The sequence below is a fragment of the Hemicordylus capensis genome, chromosome 6, assembly GCF_027244095.1.
Source record: "Hemicordylus capensis ecotype Gifberg chromosome 6, rHemCap1.1.pri, whole genome shotgun sequence".
Lineage (NCBI taxonomy): Eukaryota > Metazoa > Chordata > Lepidosauria > Squamata > Cordylidae > Hemicordylus > Hemicordylus capensis.
The window spans coordinates 3,353,621-3,374,507 of record NC_069662.1 but is presented as its reverse complement, the minus strand read 5'-3'; the positions used below and the strand labels follow the sequence as shown (position 1 = coordinate 3,374,507).

At 54.0% G+C, this 20,887-nt stretch overlaps 1 protein-coding gene across 12 annotated transcripts in view; it reads right to left on the bottom strand.

Annotated features, from left to right (window-relative positions):
* Window positions 1-20,887, bottom strand: part of KDM6B (lysine demethylase 6B) — a 100,014-nt gene that overhangs the window by 21,294 nt on the left and 57,833 nt on the right. For all 12 annotated transcript variants that reach the window (XM_053260423.1, XM_053260412.1, XM_053260424.1 and 9 more), the window contains 4 exons: window positions 20,356-20,676; window positions 17,905-19,862; window positions 11,670-11,796; window positions 672-777 (listed from right to left, as the gene is read on the bottom strand). In XM_053260423.1, coding sequence (XP_053116398.1) covers window positions 672-777; window positions 11,670-11,796; window positions 17,905-19,862; window positions 20,356-20,676 — 2,512 coding nt within the window. The remainder of the gene's footprint in view (window positions 1-671; window positions 778-11,669; window positions 11,797-17,904; window positions 19,863-20,355; window positions 20,677-20,887) is intronic.

The window sequence follows — 20,887 nt, the reverse complement described above, 5'->3', positions numbered from 1 at the left end:
CTGAGGGGAGGGGGAGGGGCTCACCTATGCCCCCCCCCCTCTTCGGCACATCTCTCTGGTCTCTTCACCGTCACTCCCCTAATCCCAGCGATTCCCAGCGATGCCTCCCTTAATCTCGTTCCTCAAGATTGTTTCTTCCACACCTAAGAACCTAAGGACAGCCCTGCTGGATCAGGCCCAAGGGGGCCCACTTCGCCCAGCCTCCTGTTCCCCACAGTGGCCCACCAGAGGCCTCTGGGAAGCCCACAGGCAAGAGCGGAGGGCATGCCCTCTCTCCTGCTCTTGCTCCCCTGCATCTGGTAGGGGAGTATCTGGCTCGTCCTCACAGAAACAAAACTTCTTCAATCAAGCACCCGCTTCCTATGACACCACCCACCCGCCTATGAAGACCCGCTTCCTATGACACCCCGCAAAATATTATCCAGAGTTCCCCAAAATCACACACATCCCAACAGAGAAAACCACTGCAAATCTTTTCATAAAAGGACACCCTCACACTTTTCTCCGACCCCGAAGTCTGGGGTCGCAAATACAGGATATGTTGCCCCTTTCAGAAATCCTCTCCTCTCCCCTCCCCAAACCCCACAAGCCTCCGCCTCAAGCTCAGGTCCACCTCCAAACATCCTTAGCATCCGGCCCCCCATTCCCAGCCCCGCGGGCAGGATACTCACTGAGGCGGAGGGAACCCGCCAAACCCCGGATGACGGTGATGGGGTTTTTCGGGTCGGTGCAGAACTGCAGGAGCACGGGCGAGAAGGCGTCGCGCTTGCTCTCCAACTGAAGAGAAGGGAAAGGCAGTCAGAGGCCAGGGTCCCACTCTGGCTCCCCACTCTCCCCCCCACACCCGACAAACAAGAGACAGGACAGGCCTTAGAGGTCCGCACTACAGCAATAAGGCCAAGGCCACGGTTTGGGCCACTTACAAACCATGACTGAGACGAACCGGCCTCGTGAGGCCAGAATCTCCCCGTCCAGACCACTGGGCCCAGTCTGCCCAGCCTACCTACTTAGGGTTCTCCAATTCTTTCAACAACACCCCCAGTTTCAACCACACTTGGATCCCACCACGGGTCCATGCGCTGGCCAATGCGGTCTTCAATATCCTCCAGACACAGTGTTTCTCAAACTTTTTGGAGTCAAGGACCGCTAAATTCTTCGTGCAGAGTTTCAAGGACCGCTACATTCTTCATGCGCAGTTTCCCAGACCAGCAGTTAGTAAAGGGGTTTCAAGTCTGTCTGTCTATCTATCTATCAGACTTCTATACTGCCCAAAACTTGCATCTCTGGGCAGTTTAGAATGAAAATAATATAAGCATTGAAATAATTTAATTTGGAATCTTTTGCAAACATGGAATATTAGGGGTTCTTAACCTTGGGTCCCTCAGTTAAACTCCCATAACCCCCAACAACAAAGGCATTTGGCCATTATGGCTGGGGATTATGGGAGTAGAAGTCCACCAACGTCTGGGTACCCAAGGTTGAGAACCCCTGAATCTAAAAGCCTGGGTGAACAAATTTGTCTCCAGTATGTCTGCAGTGGAGGTGCTTGTGATTACTCAATGGAGAGGGGATGTTGGGCCATTAGAAAAATTCAAAAGCTACATGGGGCCAATGAAAACAACATACAAGCAAGCCCCACTGATGCAAGAGGGAAACAGCGTTCCCTCTCAAGGCGCCTCGACCACAACAGGCAGCTGGGTTTCAATCAACCAACCTTTGGCTGCAAACAATGAGCATGCAAGAACCAGCAGCCCTTCAAGTGGCGCCCACTGCCATACTTTTTCCTCCATGCCCCCGCATCGCATAGAGTTTGAAGCTGTAAAGATAGGGAATAAGATAGCTGTAGGAAGATCTCAGCAGCAAGTGGAGGCAAGGCACAAGAAGGGTCCCATGCCTCCGTGATACTCTTCCTCTTCCGTGCCATGTGCAAAATTGAGGAAGTGAGTGCCTTGATTTCAGTTGGGGGGGGGGTTGACTCCCAGTCAGGGACCGGCACTCAAGCCTTCGGGGACCGGCAGCGGTCCAGGGACCGGTGGTTGAGAAACACTGCTCCAGAAGATAGCTCTATCCTCTCTTGAGAAGGACGGGGTACTTAGCCACTTGAGGTAAGTACAAGCAAAGCGTATACAGGCTCAGGCAGGGTGTGGAGAAGACCTTGGCTTTCCCTCCTGCTTCACTGCAGCGTTCCAAACAGACCAAGCGGCAAGGCCAGAAGAGGAGAGATTGAGGCCAAAAGCCCAGTTCTGCAAAGATGAAAGCAGCAAGCAGTTTTGCCTGGACTCTGGAAGTGCAGCCACAGGAAGCCTCCGGATTAAAGAGTCTGTTGCAATTCCATGTCGGAAGCAGCAGTCAGCGATCCCAAAGGAACTGAACAAGGAGCTGCCGGAAGTCACTTCTCACTCTGAGCCACCAAACTAGCCAGCATATCTGAGATGTGCATGGAGAGGAAGAGAGGCCTGTTCTTCCCCAAAAGCCAGACCCACAGGCAAACCGTGAGACTGTCCTACTTAAAAAGAGGGAGAGGGGGGCATCTCGGTCAAAGCACCCTTAGGACAGAGGGCCATCTTCCTAGAGTGAAGACACAGAGGTAAGCCCTGGGCCCATTGCAGGAAGGAAACATTCACCACAAAACAGCATGGAGGAGGCTGGAGGAAGATTGCGGAAGGGACCCCCAGAGAAACGGGGTCTTCCTGGAGGAGACGCTTCCAGTCCGAGAAACTAGAGAATGCAAGGCACTCAACCAGTCATGCCAGCTGGTCATTCAGGGCTTCCGTTTTGCTCTGGTTTCCTGGAGCTCAGAGGCCTCTCTTTGGGAAGCAGGGGGGCCCATCTTCTGGGTGCTTAAGCTAAACTAGGAGCAGTCAGAAGGCCGTTAAAGCAACGGTACAACCAGGAAAGGGGAAGGGGATGGTACCAGGTTCCAAATGGAACCAGAAAAGAAACTCAAGGAAGTTAAAGCAAAACATGGCAACCGGAAAACAGAGCAATGAATACAGGATGGACTGAGTGGAGGGGAAGTGAAAGGAAGAAGAAATTGTTTGCTATCCTTGGCTTTCCATGGAGAAGGATCCAAGATGGCGACAAGCTAGCTGCTCCAATCATGAGCTCCTGCCCTTAAAGCAGCCTCTTACCTTCTGGGCCGAAACTGCCAGACAAACCATGACGAACAAAGGCAAGAAAAGAACCAAGAATAGCCCCAACAGTGACCACCACAGCGACCACCAGTGTTCCCTGTAAGAGGGATTCCCAGATGTTGTTGACTAAAACTCCCAGAATCCCCAGCTGCAATGGCCTTTGGCTGGGAATTATGGGAGCTGTAGTCAACAACATCCGAGAACCTCTCCTACAGAGAACACTGCCAGGGACCCAAAACTCCCAGCCTCCAGCCTCCCCCACCATCTTCTCACTGAACACCTGAGCAGCACATGCCTACTAGCAGCAGAAACAACAATTCAGATTCTAGTGCATTTAGACAACATGGCAGCAAAAGTGGACAAACCCAGGCATGCCCCTTGACTGGTTCGTACCACGGGCATAAACGCCAAATCCCCACACAAGACACCAGCAGAGCCCCCTGAAGTGAACTGCCCTGTCCACTCCTCACGGGCACTTCCAATAGCCCAAGGCAACAACAGCTCCCCTGAGCCGGCTCTTTGACCGCCAGCCCAGGCACGCGGGCTTGGAATCCGCCCACTTCCTTCCCAGCCGCCCAGAAGCCCGGTGTGCCTTCCCCTCCTCCTTTCAAGCCTCCCTCAAACCCGTGCAAACGGGGGGCTGATCTCCTCCAAAGCTTCAACATCGGAGCCATCAGAGGCTTCAGAGACTGCGGAGTTCGGCCTCTGCTCCCAGGGAGGGCAAAAAACAACATTCCTCCTACTGAAGCTGACCTCGCTGATAAGGCCTTCATGACAGCCGATAAACATCCCATCCTGATCCGCATCCTCTTTAAGCTCCAGCAGATTAACCCTCTGCAGCCTGAAGAGTGTGGAATCCCAAAGTCCGTAGACTCAGATTTTGCTGAACTGAGGATGCAACTCTCGCGGCTGTTCGAAAGGAAGCACAGCCACCATGAGCCCTCCTCTCCCACCCAGAACCTGAGCTCAGTGACAGCGGCGTGGACGTTCACCCCTTTCAGGCCACCCCAGAACCACTCAAAACCGTTGAGGCTTTTGTCCAGAGCCGCCCAAGTCCTCAGACTGCAGTTCAGGCCATTTCCCCAAGTCTGCCTCAGGTTCAGACAGCGACAGCAAAATGGACAAGACTGAAGCGCCCTCCCCTGTGCCCTCTCCCAACACGATGGGCGGGTTGCTCCCTGAGCTCGCCCACCCCACTCTGCAACCCCTCTATAGAAGCCTCCCTCCAACGATGAAAAACCCCAGAAAAACCACCCAACTGCAGCAACCTCAAGGAAGGGGCGCCCACTCCCCCTGCTACACCCCAAGAGACCCCACCGCCCTCTGAAAGCCCCGGGGATCTAGGAATTGGGTAAGTGCCCCCACCACCACTCCCCCAGCCACTAGATCCGGGCTGCTCACCTTTGGCCCCCCTGCAGAGGTTGGCCTACAGCTCCCATAATCCCTGTCTATTGGCCATTGTGGCTGGGGATTATGGGAGTTGCAGCGCAAAAACAACCGAGGTTGCACTGCCCTGCACTCGATGCAGACACAGCAGCTCCAAAAGACGAGGCCCCCGCGTCACCTGCACAACTCCCAGAGCTGCAGCCAACACTCTCCACTCAAGGGGGTCCGCCGAAGACGCAGCCATCTACGGCCTCGCAGAGAGACGACGCCATCCCAGAGGAAGGGACACGCACACCGCATCCACCGCCCCAGCAGCAACAGCCTCCAGACACAACCCCAAGGAATATCGCCTTGCATGCCACGGGACGTGGAAGGCTGTTCGCCAACGACCCCTGCTTCGACGGCATCACTGCATTCCAATCCCCATTCGGCTTGCCCGAGTTGCGGGAGCTGCTGGCTTCCTCTGTCTGTGGAGTCTGCATGCTCAGAGAGGGAATGGGCCGCGTCCGCGTCAAGAGCGCAAGAACACGCACGAGCATCACCCACTTTTACCAGAGCGGCAGCTGCCCAGTGCACCCCATGGAGTGTGGCTGAGATTCCCCAGGGAGAACTCCCACTCTGGCTCCAGACCCCCACACTGCAGCCTGACCTCCAAGAGGCCAGCAGAAGGTTCCCCTCCTGTCCTGGCGTACCAGCTGCAGAGACATCTCCTTCACGGACTGCATCTCCCCACACAGCATCAGGATGGTCCAGGAAACCTGGTCGGCAGTGGATCTCACACTTAAAGGATTCCGCTCACACTCATGAGGAGTAGAAGCCGGTGCAGGAGGAGGCAGACCCAAAGGCGGACTGGGGGAGCCAGTTCCCACCACCACGAACCAGACTCCCTCCTTCCAAGCGTTATGCGATGGCAGTGACAATCCACTTCAGACACAGCTCCCTACTACAAATCCACATTTACCTCCCCGCCACCGCGTCGGAAATCCCACGTCCGAAATCTATGGTCTGAACTGGAAAACTACCTACCCGACCCTCTCTCCTCCATAATGCGCACCGAGTGCTGGGAGGCGACCTCAACGCCAGGCTGGGCCCCGGCAAGGACACCTGATCGGCACAACACAGCACTGTCCGCCCAGTCCTGAAGCAGGCAAGACTCCCTTTCACCCGCCACTCGAAGGACAGGGAGTCAGATTACACAGGACTCTGCCTGGCCCACAGGGCTACCAGGCTCAATCTCTCTATCCTGAATGGCTCATTCGAATTCATCTTCTGGACCGGGTCCGGGATGAGCGCCATTGGTTGCCTAACCGTCCCTGGAAGCCTGCCCCCTTTGGCTGATCAGTTTGAGGCGATCCCCCAACTTGACAGTGACCACTTTCCAGTCTCTTTACAACGAAAGTCCTTCGCCCAGCAGCCCCACACTGAGGACTTATACCCACCCCACATTCGATCAAGGGGAAGAGCTGGCCGCGCTAGATGGACCACTCGCCTAGACAAAGCAACAACCGAACTACTGAACTCAGAACTCTCCCGGCACATTTGGCTCTCCCGGACTACAGCAAAACCCTCGAACTCAACCTTAGAGGATCACAGAAATCTAGTGTCGGGACGAGGCCTAACCCACAAAACCAACGCTCGCCCCAAAGAGCACCTGCACCACTCTCTAAACCACAGTTTGGAAGTGACTGCATTCCTGCCAAAAAAGCACTCACCAGCAACTACCACGCCTACAACGCAGGACCTCCTCAAGCAGAAGAGGCAATATAAACAGCTACTGGAAGGCAAGGAAAGAGACACTGTTCTGCCTCATGCTGGTGCATCACAGCAAATGTCTCCTGTGATGGCCCGACACGCCTAGACAGCTACACCCCACCAGCAATTTGGGGGGAAAGTACTTCTAAGACCTTTAGTGATGCAGACAATTTAGGAACTGTGAGTCCTAAAAGGAGCACAGAAAAATGATCAATTATTTGCAGATATCAGGATTCAGAGGAGGGAGAAGAGGAATCCAGACAGACTCTGTCTCATAAAAGATCAATAATGCAGAGCTGTGAAAGAGGCAAAAATAAGGACCACCCAATGATCAGGGGGCTGGAACAGCTTCCCTATGAAGAAAAGTTACAGCCTTTGGGGAATTTTATTTCAGGGGGAGGGGGAGGAGTTGACTGGGGCTTATAAAACTATGCACAAAGAGACATCTTTCTGTCTCTCCCCTAAAACCGGAATTGGGGGTCATGCAATGAAACTGATATGCTATAGGATTCGGGCAGCTGAAAGAAAGTACTTAAACCACTTAAGTACTTAAGAAAGTGCTTAACTCGGGAACTCACTGCCAAAAGAAGCTGTGATGACCTCTGTCTTAGATGTGTCTACAAGGGAATTAGACAAATTCATCAAATTTCAGGTCTGTCATGGGTTGTAAGTCAAGATGGCTCTGTAGAACCTCCATGTTCAGAGGCAGTGTACCCCTGAATACCCACTGCAGAGGAGCAACAGTGGGAGAGGGACTCCCAATGACGTCTGGTTGTCCACTGTGGGGAACAGGAGGCTAGATCAGGAGGATCTGCTTTGCTCTGATCCCATGGGGCTCCTTCTGATGTTCTTAACTGATACGTGGGCCCATGACAGTGTTTCAGGCTCTTTCCTTTTTATTTCTGAGAAGCAGCAGAATTCTCACACTGCAGTAATGGCGTTCTTGGCTGGGGACAGAGACAGAAGAACAGAAGCACAGCCCTGCTGGATCAGGCCCAAGGAAGCCCATCTAGTCTAGCATCCTGTTTCCCACTGTGGCCCACCAGATGCCTCTGAGAAGCCCACAGGTAAGAGATGAGGGCATGCCCTCTCTCCTGCTGCTGCTCCCCTGCAACTGGGATTCAGAGGCATCTTGCCTCTTGAGGCTGTAGGTGGCCTATAGCCACCAGACTAGTGGCCGTGGATAGACCTGTCCTCCATGAATTTGTCTATGCCTCTTTTAAAGTCATCCAGGCTAGTGGCTGTCACCACATCCTGTGGCAGAGAATTCCAGAGGTTAATTAGGCATTTTGTGGGGAAAGTCCTTCCTTTTGTCAGTCCTAGATTTCCTGGCCATGAGTTTCATGGGACAACCCCTGGTTCTAGTGTTATAAGAGAGGGAGAGAAAAATTCTCTCTCTCCGCACCATGCACAGTTTTATGGACCTCTACATTGTCTCCCCTTAGTAGCCTTTTTTCCAAGTTAGAAAGCGCCAGATGCTGTAGCCTTGCTTTGTAAGGAACGTGCTCCAGGCTCCTGATCATCTTGGTTGTTCTTTTCCAGTTTGACAACGTCCTATCTTGGATTAAGCACTTTGAAAAGAACATTAAAAATGGGCAGAACAGGTCAGCTTGCATTCGGGGTGATGGAGGAACAGGATACCCATGTGGGCTCCTGAGAGGAAAAAAGGAACATCCCAAAGATTGGAAGGAGAGAGAAACATCTGGCAACATACTGGCTGATATGCGAAGCCCGGAGGTTCTCAAACCTGGGCCCCCAGATGTGGCTGGGCTGCAGCCACCAGGGCACAAAGCTGTTGCTGGCCACCTGTGCCAAGACTGGCGTCTGTGCTCCAAACTGGCGCTAAGCTAGCATAAGCAACAGGTGCACCATCTGTGGCATGCCACACGTGTTTTATGGGGGACCTTTTGCAAAACAGCACAGTTGCACCCTTTTGAGAGTCCCCATGCCTTTGTACGGTTATGTAGTTTTCTTGTGCTAACGCTACTTTGCTCCTTGCCTGAGAACAGCGCCAGTCAGGATGTTGGCCATTGCTTGGTTAGCAGGATCTGGCCAACCTGTAGCTAGGGAGGGTTAAAACTGTTCAAAAGTGGGCAGTGAGTCCGAGAAGAAGAGCAGAGTCAGAGAAGAAAAAAACATTCTTGCAGGACCAATGCAAGGCGTTTTTGTGGTTTAAAAAGAAAAAACTATGTTTTTGAAAGGAAAACTATATCTTTAAAAGCAATTTAAAAGGGATTTTTAAAAAGAGTGTTTTGCTAAAACCTATAAAGAAATGACTTCAGCTGAAGGATAAGGACTATCCCCCCAGCAATGAAGTACAGCCCAAAGTGGCTGATGAAGGGCTCTTACAGAGCAGTGAGTTGCGAGTACAAATCTGGGAAGCTAAGCAGGACATTTCCAGGAAGATCACAGCCAGGAGTGGAAAGCAGACGGACATAGGAAGCTGCCATATACAGTGAGGGAAATAAGTATTTGATCCCCGGCCGATTTTGTCCGTTTGACCTCTGACACAGAAATGACCAGGCTATAATTGGAATGGTAGGTTTATTGTAGCTGTGAGAGACAGAATAACAACAAACCAACCCTCAAAAGCCCAGTGCCCAAAAGTCAGCGATGGATTTGCATTGTAGTGAGGGCAAAAAGTATTCGATCCCTTCACAAAAGATGTCTTAGTACTTGGTGGCAAAACCCTTGTTGGCAATCACAGAGGCCAGACGTTTCTTGTAGTTGGCCACCAGGTTTGCACACAACCCAGGAGGGATGTTGTCCCACTCCTCTTTGCAGATCCTCTCCAAGTCAGAAAGGTTTCGAGGCTGATGTTTGGCAACCCGAACCTTCAGCTCCCTCCACAGATTTTCTATGGGATTAAGGTCTGGAGACTGGCTGGGCCACTCCAGGACCTTCATGTGCTTCTTCTTGAGCCACTCCTTTGTTGCCTTGGCTGTGTGTTTTGGGTCATTGTCATGCTGGAATACCCATCCGCGACCCATTCTCAATGCCCTGGCTGAGGGAAGGAGGTGCTCACCCAAGATCTGACGGTACATGGTCCCGTCCATCGTCCCTTCGATGCGGTGAAGGTGTCCTGTCCCCTTAGCAGAAAAACACCCCCAAAGCATCATGTGTCCACCTCCATGTTTGACGGTGGGGATGGTGTTCTTGGGCTCATAGGCAGCATTCCTCCTCCTCCACACACGGCGAGCTGAGCTGATGCCAAAGAGCTCGATTTTGGTCTCATCTGACCACAACACTTTCGCCCAGTTCTCCTCTGGATCATTCAGATGTGCATTGGCAAACTGCAGACGGGCCTGTACATGTGCTGCCTTGAGCAGGGGGACCTTGCGGGCACTGCAAGATTTCAGTCCTTCACGGCGTAGTGTGTTACCAATTGTTTTCTTGGTGACTATGGTTCCAGCTGCCCTGAGATCATTGACAAGTTCCCCCCGTGTAGTTCTGGGCTGCTTTGTCACCGTTCTCATGATCATTGCAACTCCACGAGGTGAGATCTTGCATGGAGCCCCAGACCGAGGGAGATTGACAGTTATTTTGTGTTTCTTCCATTTGCGAGTTATCGTGCCAACTGTAGTCACCTTCTCACCAAGCTGCTTGGCGATAGTCTTGTAATCCAGTCCAGCCTTGTGCAGGTCTAAAACCTTGTCCCTGACTTCCTTCGACAGCTCTTTGGTCTTGGGCATGGTGGTGAGTTTGGAAGCTGAGTGATTGCTTGCTTCTATGGACAGGTGTCTTTTATACAGGTACTGTAACAAGCTGGGATTAGGAGCACTCCCTTACAGAGGGTGTTCCTCATCTCAGCTCGTGACCTGCATATAGTGAAAAGACACCTGGGAGCCAGAAATCTTGCTGGTTGATAGGGGATCGAATACTTATTTCCCTCACTACAATGCAAATCCATCGCTGACTTTTGGGCACTGGGCTTTTGAGGGTTTGTTTGTTGTTGTTCTGTCTCTCACAGCTACAATAATCCTACCATTCCAATTATAGCCTGGTCATTTCTGTGTCAGAGGGCAAACGGACAAAATCAGCAGGGGATCAAATACTTATTTCCCTCACTGTACTGAGTCAGACCATTGGTCCATGCAGCTCAGTACTGTCTACACTGACTGGCAGCGGCTTCTCCAAGGTTTCAGGCAGGAGTCTCTCCCAGCCCTCTCCCTGAAGATGCTGCCAGGGAGGGAACCTAGGACCCGCTGCGTGCAAAACAGGGCCTCTGCCATTACAGCCTGACCCCTATATTGGGCTTAAAATGGACTCTGGTTTATGATGTGAGAAGGCACCTCTCAAATATGCATGATTGCCTTCAGCACTAGCAGAGAGACAAAGAGGAAGACCAGGCAAGCTACAATGAGAGACTGAAAAGAAGCCAGATTTCCCCTCTATCTAGGAACAAGAAGTAACAGAACTGCTGAACCAGAGCGGTGGGGTGCATCTCTGGCAGGGAACAAGAGAGGCCAGGGCAAACCGTTTCCCCAAGCACAGAGGATTGCTGTCATCCTCGCTCCGATTAAAGGTGGAGCAGCTATGATATTCCCCGCCTGGACAGAAACCCTGGGATGCCGCCTCTGCCTTGCAAAGCAATGGGATGCAGAAAAGGCAGGCAGAGAGTTCTGTGAAATCAGAAATCAGAAAATAATCAGAAAGAGCTCTGTGAACAGATTCAAATGTGAGCCTTATCCTGTGAATTTGAAGATGCTAGTCCTCTTTGTGGGACACGTCAGAGGGGAAGAAGTACCTTAACAAGAAATCCCGAAATCCCAGAGGACACTTGTCAGGAAGTAGCCGAGGAAACAACATTTTAAAGAAAAATGAGCCTTTGCTGGATTAGAAAGGAACAACAATTACTGTATATAAAAGAAAGGCTGTCTAACCATTGTAGGCAAAGTTATTATTTGATCAGAGGTAAGAAACTGGGTGTGGGGGGAGAGACACATGACACAAAGAGAAACGAAAGCAGAAGATGGCAGAGAAGAAGGTTGGGGATGAAGTTGGGATGGGCGGATCTGTTCAGCGACTGAAGAGGAAGGCGGGGCAGAGACAGAGAGGGTTGGCTCCTTCTGTGTACCCCTGGTATGAACTTCCCTGCTCCCCATTCCGTCCAGGAGGGGCTGGGCATCCCAGCCACCCAGAGTCTGAGGCCAAGGGGCCCTCCTCAGCTCCACAGGGTTTCATCCAGTTCCTGTCTGCCATGGGGCGGCCACAAGCTTGCTCAGACCCTTTCTGCATTCTCACGTTTGAATGCGCCATCCTGAGGAGTCCCAGGGGGCAGAACCCGCTGCTTGTGCAGGGCGTGCATCTCCCTCGCCCCCCCCCTCGCCTGCCCCCGCCCCCGGCTCAAGCACTTTCCCCTTTGCCCATCACCCACCCCATGAAGCCGGCACTCACGTATATGCTCGGGGTGGGAGGGTTGAGTTTGTCCCGCGGGAGCTTCTCGTCCACGTTGATCTGAGGCTTGACGGAGTGGGAGGGAGACAGGTAAGATTCCTTGAATTTGCCTTTCACCTTGGCGTGCCTGTGGGAGGAGATGGCGAAGACAGACAGACACAGAGAGCAGAAAATGAGACCCGTTAGCAATGGGGAGACTGGCCAAGAGAACGCCGCTGCTGCTGCTGCTACTACTACCACCACTACGGATATTTAAATACCGCTCATCAACCAAAGTTCTCAAAGCAGTCAACACAGAAAAATAAATAGTGCAGAAATAAGATGCCATTCTTATTAAATAAAGAAGAATACCGTCATCCCTGCAAGCCCAGGGTATGACTGCCTCCCAAGGGCATGGCCCTCTGCGTCCTCCATGTGTGTCATTTTATGTTGTTTTGCAGCCTCACACATGCCAGAATCGGCTTCAGAAACCATGCCTGAGTGGAAGCCAGTTCCTTCTGTGCGTCTGGGGTCAAGAGGCCCCCTGAGCACATGCAAAGGGGAGAGCTGGTCCTGTGGGAGCAAGCATGACTTGTCCCCTTTGCTAAGCAGGGGCCATTTTGGTTTGCAGTTGGATGGGAGACTGCATGGGGCCTTTGCTCAGTGGAAGAGCACCGGCCTGCTTGCATGCAGAAGGTCCATGGCTTCTCCAGCTAATAAGAAATAATTATAATAAAGTTTATTTGTTAGCCACCCCATAACAAATTGTTCTCTGGGTGGCTCACAACACAGCACTAAAACATGAAATAAAAACACAAGACACTTTAAATCATAACAGACCAAAGAGTGGGGGCGGGGCAGGAGGAGAGAAAGGAAATACAAAAAGCCATACAAAGCAATTTTAAAACTTTTAAAATCAGTTAAAAATCAAATTTGAAAATAAAAAAATTTAAAAAGCCTAAGTGAACAAAAAGATCTTCACCTGGCATCTAAAAGAGCAACCTGATGAAGCCAGGCGAACCTCACTGGGTGGGGAGGCTATTCCATAAACGGGGTGCAACCACCGAAAAGGCCCTCTCCCTGGTAGCCACCCGCCTCAACTCTTTTGCCAGGGGCACTCAGAGGAGGGCCTCCAAAGAAGATCTTGAGGTCCAGACTGGGACATATGGGGCAAGGCGCTCTCTCAGGTAAACCGGTCCCAAGCCATTTGGGGCTTTATAGGTTAAACCCAGCACTTTGAATTGGGCCTGGAAACGGCCTGGGAGCCAGTACAGCTGACGAACCACTGGCGTGATATGCTCAAAACATCCCGTCCCAAATAATCATCTTGCAGCCCTATTTTGTACCAGCTGCAGGTTCCGGACCGTTTTCAAAGGCAGCCCCACGTACAATGCACTGCAGTAATCTAAGCGAGAGGTTAGCGGAGGGTGAGTCACTGGGGCCGAGCTCTCTCTGTCCAGGTGAGGTCGCAGTTGGCGTATCGGCCAAAGCTGATAAAAGGCGCTCCGAGCCACAGAAGCCACTCGAGCCTCTAGTGACAGCGCTGGATCGATGAGCACCCCAGACTGCCAACCTTGTCTTTTAAGGGGGAGTGAAGCCCCATCTAGAACAGGGTGGGTGAGACTCCTGCCCGAAACCTTGGAGAAATGCTCCCAGTCAGTACAGATAATACTGAGTTGGATGGATCAATGGCCTGACTCAGTATACAGCAGCTTCCTAAAGCAATCACCTCCAACCGGTGAATCATTTCCAACTCACTGGCCTCCCAAAGCTATTGAGGCTGGAGGATCTGAGCCAATATCAGCATTTCGGCCACAGAAGGAAAAGAGGGCACCTGCCAGGCAGCAGAGGACCGAACAGCCCCACTGAATCAGAACGGATTCCCATCAAGTCCCAGCATCCTGTTTTCAACAGGGGACAGCCAGAAGCCTTCAGGAAGCCCACAAAGAGAGTGTGAGAGCAAGGTCCCTCCTTTGTTATTTTATCTCCAGTATTTGGCACACACAGAGAGACCGACTTTGAAGATGGAGGTGCCGCTGAACTATTTCAGCTCACAGCTGCGGAGTCTCCTCTCCCTGCTCCCTGGATTTCTCTAAACTCTTAACCCCTGCTGTGCCCACCCCGTTACAGGTCGCAGTTTCCCACCCAGCCCCAGGGGGCAAGCAGGACAAGGTGCTCCAGGGGGCCCCCTCGGCCTCTGCGCCCCGGTTCACGGCGACCAGGTGGGGCTGCCGGATGCTGCCCCACCGACCCTCCCCTGCACTCTCCAGCCAAGGGCACCCGGCCTCTGCGTCCCGTATCTGGGCCGGCCCCTGCTTGCTCTCCACTCTGCCCAGACGTTGCCAAAGACAAACAGAACGGCTCGAGCAGGGTGTGGGGAGCATGTTTGGAAAGCAAGCGCGCCGGGAATGGGGACAAAACGCTCAGGGACGCGCGTCCAAAACAAAATGTACTCCTCCGTTCAGCAAACGCCTCTGTTATCAGCCCTCGGCGGCGTCCTCCTCCTGTCTCTCTCGCAGTGCCGCCCAGCTGGCTCCCTTCAGCCTCCCCCACGCTCCTCCCCACAAGCCACGCAGGGCCAGGCCAACCCCCTCCCCTGGCTAAGCGGTGGAAGGGGGCGGCTTCCAGAGCAAAAAGGGGGGGGAATGGGAGGGGGGCTGAGGCCGGCCCTGCTCCCGAGAGCCGGGCACCTGATCCCAAACCTGGAAGGGAGCGTGGGCCCCACCCAGGCCGAGAGGCAACCGGCGCGGTTTGTGCCTCAGCCCACAGCGGGCTCGGGGAGGCCCCCCAGGGCCTGGTGCCCGAGCTTCACGGCAGCCAGCTCCCCACTGTCGCTGCCTCCACTCCCAGAAGAGAGCAAGGCTGGCCCAGGGAGGAGAGCCGGTCTTGTGGGAGTGAGCACCCCTTGGCCAAGCAAGGTCTGCCCTGGTCCGCATCTGGGTGGGAGGCGGCACCTGTGAGCGCTGTGAGAGACTCCCCGAACGCCGGCCCTCAGTGGCAGAGCACCTGGCCTTCGCCGGCGGGAGGCGCCAGGTCTATCTGCAGGCAGGGCTGGGAGAGACTCCTGCTTGGAGCCTTGGAGAGCCACTGCCAGTCAGGGCCCGGCCATCCTGAGCTAGCGGGACCAAGGGTCAGACTCAGCAGAAGGCAGCTTCCCATGTTCCTAATCTTCTCCGCACCTGGGGCATGTGCCCCGTCCCGGACTCTTCTAGCTAATGCAGACTGCGGGATCTCTGCGCTGGAGAAGGGACACATCCTTCCCAGGCTCTGGAATAAACCAGCAAGGGGGGAAAGCCACTCCCAGCAGGCAACACAACGGGCGCCCCCCACCCACCCACAGCACCAGAGAGACCTTGGCTTCTGAAAACAGAAAAATAGGCCACTCCTGTAATCTAGGAGGCTGACACAGGTCACTGTGGCAAGACAAACAGCAAGCAGGGTGATGACTTTGGATGTGCCGGCTGTCCCTGAAATGGGCCGGCCGGCATAGAATGCAGCCATCTAAACGCCCCAACTCTGCTTTTCTCTTTTGAAAGCAAGCAGCTAGTCCATAAGGTTGCCGTCGGCAATGACAGGCGAGATCTTCGAAGCCAGAGGGGAGTGCGGAGGCTGCACAAAATCCCCACTCTCTGGAGGAAGTGGGTCACCAGGAAATTCTGGACTGATAAAGGAGAGCTAGTCTTGTGGTAGCGAGCACGAATGGTTCCCTTTGCTAAGCAGCATCTGCCCTGGTTTGCATTTGAATGGGAGACGACATGTGTGAGCACTGCAAGATAGACCCCTCAAGGAATTATTATTATTATTATTATTACATTTATATCCCGCTCTTCCTCCAAGGAGCCCAGAGCGGTGTACTACATACTTGAGTTTCTCTTTCACAACAACCCTGTGAAGTAGGTTAGGCTGAGAGAGAAGTGACTGGCCCAGAGTCACCCAGCTAGTTTCATGGCTGAATGGGGATTTGAACTCAGGTCTCCCCGGTCCCAGTCCAGAACTCTAGCCACTGGCTGGGATGGGGCTGCTCTGGGAAGAGTACCTGCCTGCTTGCATGCAGAAGGTTCCCAGTCCCCTCCCTAGCAGCATCTCCAGATCGGGCTGAGAGAGACTCCTGCCTGTAACCTTGGAGAAACTGCTGCCAGTCTACACAGACAATACTGAGCTAGATGGACCAAGGGTCTGACTCAGTATAAGGCAACTCCCTATGTTCCTAAGTACTTTTTCACACAGCGCATAATCTATGGAATTCTCTGCCATGGGATGCCGTGATAGCCACCAGCTTGGACGGCTTTAAAAGGGGCTTAGACAAATTCATGGAGGACAGGCCCAGGGTTCTCTCTAATTTTTTTCGTCTGTGTGCACAGAATGAGTTTTGTTTTGGGCGGCAGTATCAAGGCAGTGTGTGCATACCATGTGCATTCAGAGTGGGAGCTTCTTGATTAAACCTGAGCGGGCTCTAAAATTAACTGAGCAGACATCAAGAATCGTTTGAGGGAGCACACACACACAAACACACACGCCTTAGAGGGAACAGGTCTACCAACGGCTACTAGTCTGAGGGCTATAGGTCACCTCCAGGCTCAGAGGCAAGATGCCTCGAAATACCAATTGCAGGGGAGCGACAGCAAGAGAGAGGGCATGCCTTCATCTCTTGCCTGTGGGCTTCCCAGAGGCATCTGGTGGGCCACTGTGTGAAACAGGATGCTGGACTAGATGGGCTTCCCTGGGCCTGATCTGGCAAGGCTGTTCTTATGTGGAGAGCCATCCCATTCCCAGGCACAGAAAAACCAGAATAAATAATAAAAAGACAAGAAGCTGTACAAAGAAAGAGAAATCTGGCTCATCTATCCAGGACATCGAATTCAACTTCACTCTGCTGCAGAATTTTTAGTATAGACACCACACCAAGTCTAGCTGTTAAGACTGTGTGCATAAATGGCCAGAGAGCAAAATAATCAGGGAAACCTGAAACAGACCAGAAAAGTGCATTTGGCCTCAGAGCCGCTTTAAAACTTCGCGAGCCCATCCTATACAGGTTTAACAGGAAGAAAATTCCATCATTTCCATGGGGCTTACTCCCAAGAAACTGGACAAAGGATTGCAGTCTAAGTTGGGTATTTTATAAGACCTATATTATGCATTACATAGAAACATTAGAAGCTGCCATCTACTGAGTCAGAGCCTTGGACCATCTAGCTCAGTATCGCCAACACTGACTGGCAGCAGCAGCTCTCCAGGGTTTAAGGCAGGAGTCTCTCCCAGCCCTACCTAGAGACGCTGCCAGGGATTGAACCTGGAATGTTCGGTGTTCAGAGAGGATGCTCTTCCACTGAGCTACAACCTCAGCCCATGTTGGGCTCCCACTGCCGACTGTTTTGCATCTCGTCACTATATCTGCTGGCCTTTTGTACCGTCTGTGTTGCAAGATTTCTGGCAAGACAACATTGTCTGGCTCGCTATCTATTATCTGTCCTGAAACACAACCTGTTCTCGTGTTGAGAGATGATTTTTTAAAAAGCCTTTTGCCTAAAATTTGGATATGATTAAAACAATAGTTTTGAAAAGAAGCTGGTTTTAGATCGCGCTCACACACACGATTTTTAAAACCGCAAACTGAACTCCATACAAGCAATACCTGGATCTCAGAAGGATGTCATTAATTAAAAAAAATAGTATATAAGTTTATTGTTGATTAACAGGAATATAATAGGCAAGACAGTTCGGCTTCCGTGATCTTCAGCTGCTCTGATGTTATAGGAAATCCATATTTATCGTGTGTTATCTTTTCCTATAATATCAGAGCAGCTGAAGACGGAGGAAGGGGAAATGTCTTGCCCATTATATTTCTGTTTAATCAACAATAAATTTACCTCTCTCTCTCACACACACAGAGTACCATTTAAGCTTTCCCTCCTGTGTGTGGATGAAGAGGGAATGCCTCTTCCAGGATGGCACTGGTCAGATGCTGGCAGGGCATGATGATGCAAATGTGTGTAGCTGCAGGGGCTGTCTTGGGAGAGGCATTCCCTCCTGTATGAGAGTGAAGAGAGAAGGCCTCTTCTAATATGGGACTTGCCACCTGTTTTCTTAAGCACTTGTATTTTTTTAAAATAACATTTAAAAATACACACATATTTTCTGATGAATGGGACAGAACGGGGAACGGAGAAGAGGGAGGAGGATGCCATGAGAGCAGGGAGGGATGTGTGGCAGAGGCGGCAGGCAAATCTGGCCCTTTCGGGGAGGGGGCAGTACTCACTTGCTGGCTCGCACCACTTCGGCCGCCGAATGGTTAATGGTGAGCTCGCTCAAGGGGATGCGCCGCTCCTCCACCTCCGAGGCGATGAAGGTCTCCTTATCTCCACTCTCCACCTTGATGAGCCGAATCTTCAGCTCCTTGGGGGGCCCTTCGGTGAAGGAGCGCAACTTGAGGAGGTCGGCCGAGCACATGACGGTGGAGCAGGTGCTGACGGGCCCTTCCTCCTTCTTGCCGGGAGGCCGCCGCTCGGGCTGGGGGGCCACAGGCGGTGGCGGGGGAGGCGGGGGCTTCGCTCCGTTCTCCCGGGCCTGGCTCTCCGAGCTCTGCACGTCCAGGCTGCCCAGGATCTGCCGGTTCTTCTCCTTGTGAGCTTTGCCGTCTCGGTGCCTCCGCGACCCGTCCTTGGATCGGCGATGCCGCCGGTGTTCCCGATCCCGCTTCCGAGACTCATCCTTGGGGTGCGGGGCTGGCGGCGGCGGCAGGGTGGGAGCTGAAAGGGGGGTGGGAGGCGGAGGCGGCGGGGGAGGGGAAGCCGGGGGCGGGGAAGCTGGGGGAGGCGGGGGGCTCTTCTCGCGCCCTGCACGCTCCACCAGAGTCTCGCATGCACGGGTAATCTCCTCTAGGGCCTCCGACTCAGTCTTGATTGGCCGGGGGGCGGGTGGGGGCGGAGGGGTGGCCGCCCGCTCCTCTACAGTCCCCGCTCCTCCAGCCCAGGCTTGGCTTGAGGTAGAGAAATGGGGCGCAGCACTCTGGCTGGCGCCGGCTGGAGGAGGAAGCTTAGCACCTGAGGGGGTAAGCGGTTTGGGCCGATAGGAGTGTTTCTGCCCCTCCAATATGTTGGCCAAAGACTTCAGCATTGACGGAGGGCCGTGGTGGGTAAACTTGCCTCCCGCCGCCGCTGGGGGCCGCTCTTCCCCGTCTCGCTTGCCGAACCGGTAAAGGCAGGGCGGCTCTGGTGGATCCTGTCCAAGGGGCTTAGGGTAGTCGAAGGAGGCGGTAGACGGGGCTGGCGGCTTTGGCCTCGCCAGAGGCGGAGGGCTCGGAAGGAGTGGGGCAGGAGGGGGCGGCGGGGGGAAGGTCTCCTCTCGCTCTTCCTCTCCACGTCGGATCGATTCGTCCAACATCTTCATGATGTTTGCGAGGCCGTCGGCCAGAATCAATTCGGGGGGCTCCTCAAATTGATCCTCTAGGGTGGGACTGGTGTAGCCAAAGAGACCGGCAGGGGTGGCCTCCGTGGCAGCAGGCACCACGACCGGGTCTGGGTTCTTTGGGTAGGAGGCTCGCGGCGGCTGGGGGGGTGGGGGCGGAGGTGGGGTCAGGGTTGGCAGCTGAGGGGGACTCTCTGGGGACCTGAAGGTTCCTGAGGTAATTGTGGGGCTTGGGCTCAGGGCCCTGGTGCCCCCAGATGCCTTCTCCTCCCGGCTGCTTTCTGGCATCCACAAGTCGGGGACCGGCTCGGGGGGCTTGGGGCTGGCTGAATGTTGGGGGCTGGCCTCTTCCACCTCCCCTTCCCTGGGCTGAGTGAAGGCCCCTTTCTGACTGCTGCTGGTGGCATCCTGGAAGCTGTGCCCCGAGTCACAGGCTCCCAGTGGTGGGGGCTCCCCCCTACGGGGTTCCCCACACCCAAACAAAAGATCGTCGAGGGGGTCCCCACTGGATTTCCCTTCTGCTTTGCTGCTGAATGCTGGGCTCTTCAGCCAGGGCAACGGAGGTGGTGGGGGAGGGGGAGGCGGTGGGGGAGGGGGCGTTGGGGGAGGGCACTGTGGGGCAGCGGGGGGTGGTGCCGCTGCTGGTGGCACCCCCCTGGTGATGGTTGGGGGTGGCGGCATGCGGGAGCAGGGCAGGTTGCGGGGGGCAAGGCAGGGGGCTGGGCGTGGGGGCGGCGGGGGTTTGCGCCCACTGCTCTCCTGGGCAGAACTGGATGGTTCCAATGCCGGGGTTTGGTAATGATCAGTACCCTGTAGGGATGGAGAGAGAAAACAGCCAATCAGAAGGCAGCTGGCAACGGGCCTCCTCCTGCCCCCAGTGCTCCCATTCCCACTCCTGCTCATCCAACCCATCATAGGCCAGGGGGATCTTTCAACACCTTGACAATCCCCTTGGAGCAACTGTTGGGAAGCTAATGAGTCAGCACGGTGTAGTGGTTAGAGTGCTGGACTAGGAGTGGGGAGACCCGAGTTCAAATCCCCATTCAGCCATGAAACTCGCTGGATGACTCTGGGCCAGTCACTTCTCTCTCAGCCCAACCTACTTCACAGGGTTGTTGTGAGGAGAAACTTAAGTACACCGCTCTGGGCTCCTTGGAGGAAGAGCGGGAGAGAAAATGTAATAAATATATAAATATATAAATAATAGTAGCAGCCAGTCCGGCCAACGGCACCTCGCGGCCCAGCCCGCTTCCCCGCAAGGGCCAATCCTGGCCCCCACCCCATCGCCCGCATCCCCACTCACAAGGCTGTCAGGATTCGGCTGCCCCCGCGAGGTGGTCTTGCTGGTGGCGGGGAGCCCTCCCGGGGTGGGACGCGGGGCGTAAGGCACGCAGGCAACAGTTGCTGGTGTGGCGGTGGAGTCTGGGCGCGCCCGGGGCACACGGCTGTCTCTAAGGTCACTTCCGTTGGGCCGGGACAGGCAGCCATGGCTCTCGAGGGGGGGGCGGTGTGCTGGCGGTGTGCGGGGGCTGGGCGCCACGGCTGGCAGGCGGTGCGGGGGCAGGTGGGAGCCGTAGGCGGGAGACGGGTACGGGAAGGGATGAGCCACCGAGCTCCTCTGCTCCTGGTGCGGGAAAAGGGAGGAGGAGAAATTCAGGGAAGACACAACTGCAGGTGGAGAATATCAGCACAAGTCTACACAACCCTTTCCTACCATTTGCAACCACTTGGATACTTTGAGGGCACCGACTTTTCTGGAAAAATGCAGAAGTCCCTTGCTACATTGGCTGCATGGAATTTATCCACCCGCAATCCAGTTCCTCCCAGATCCGACA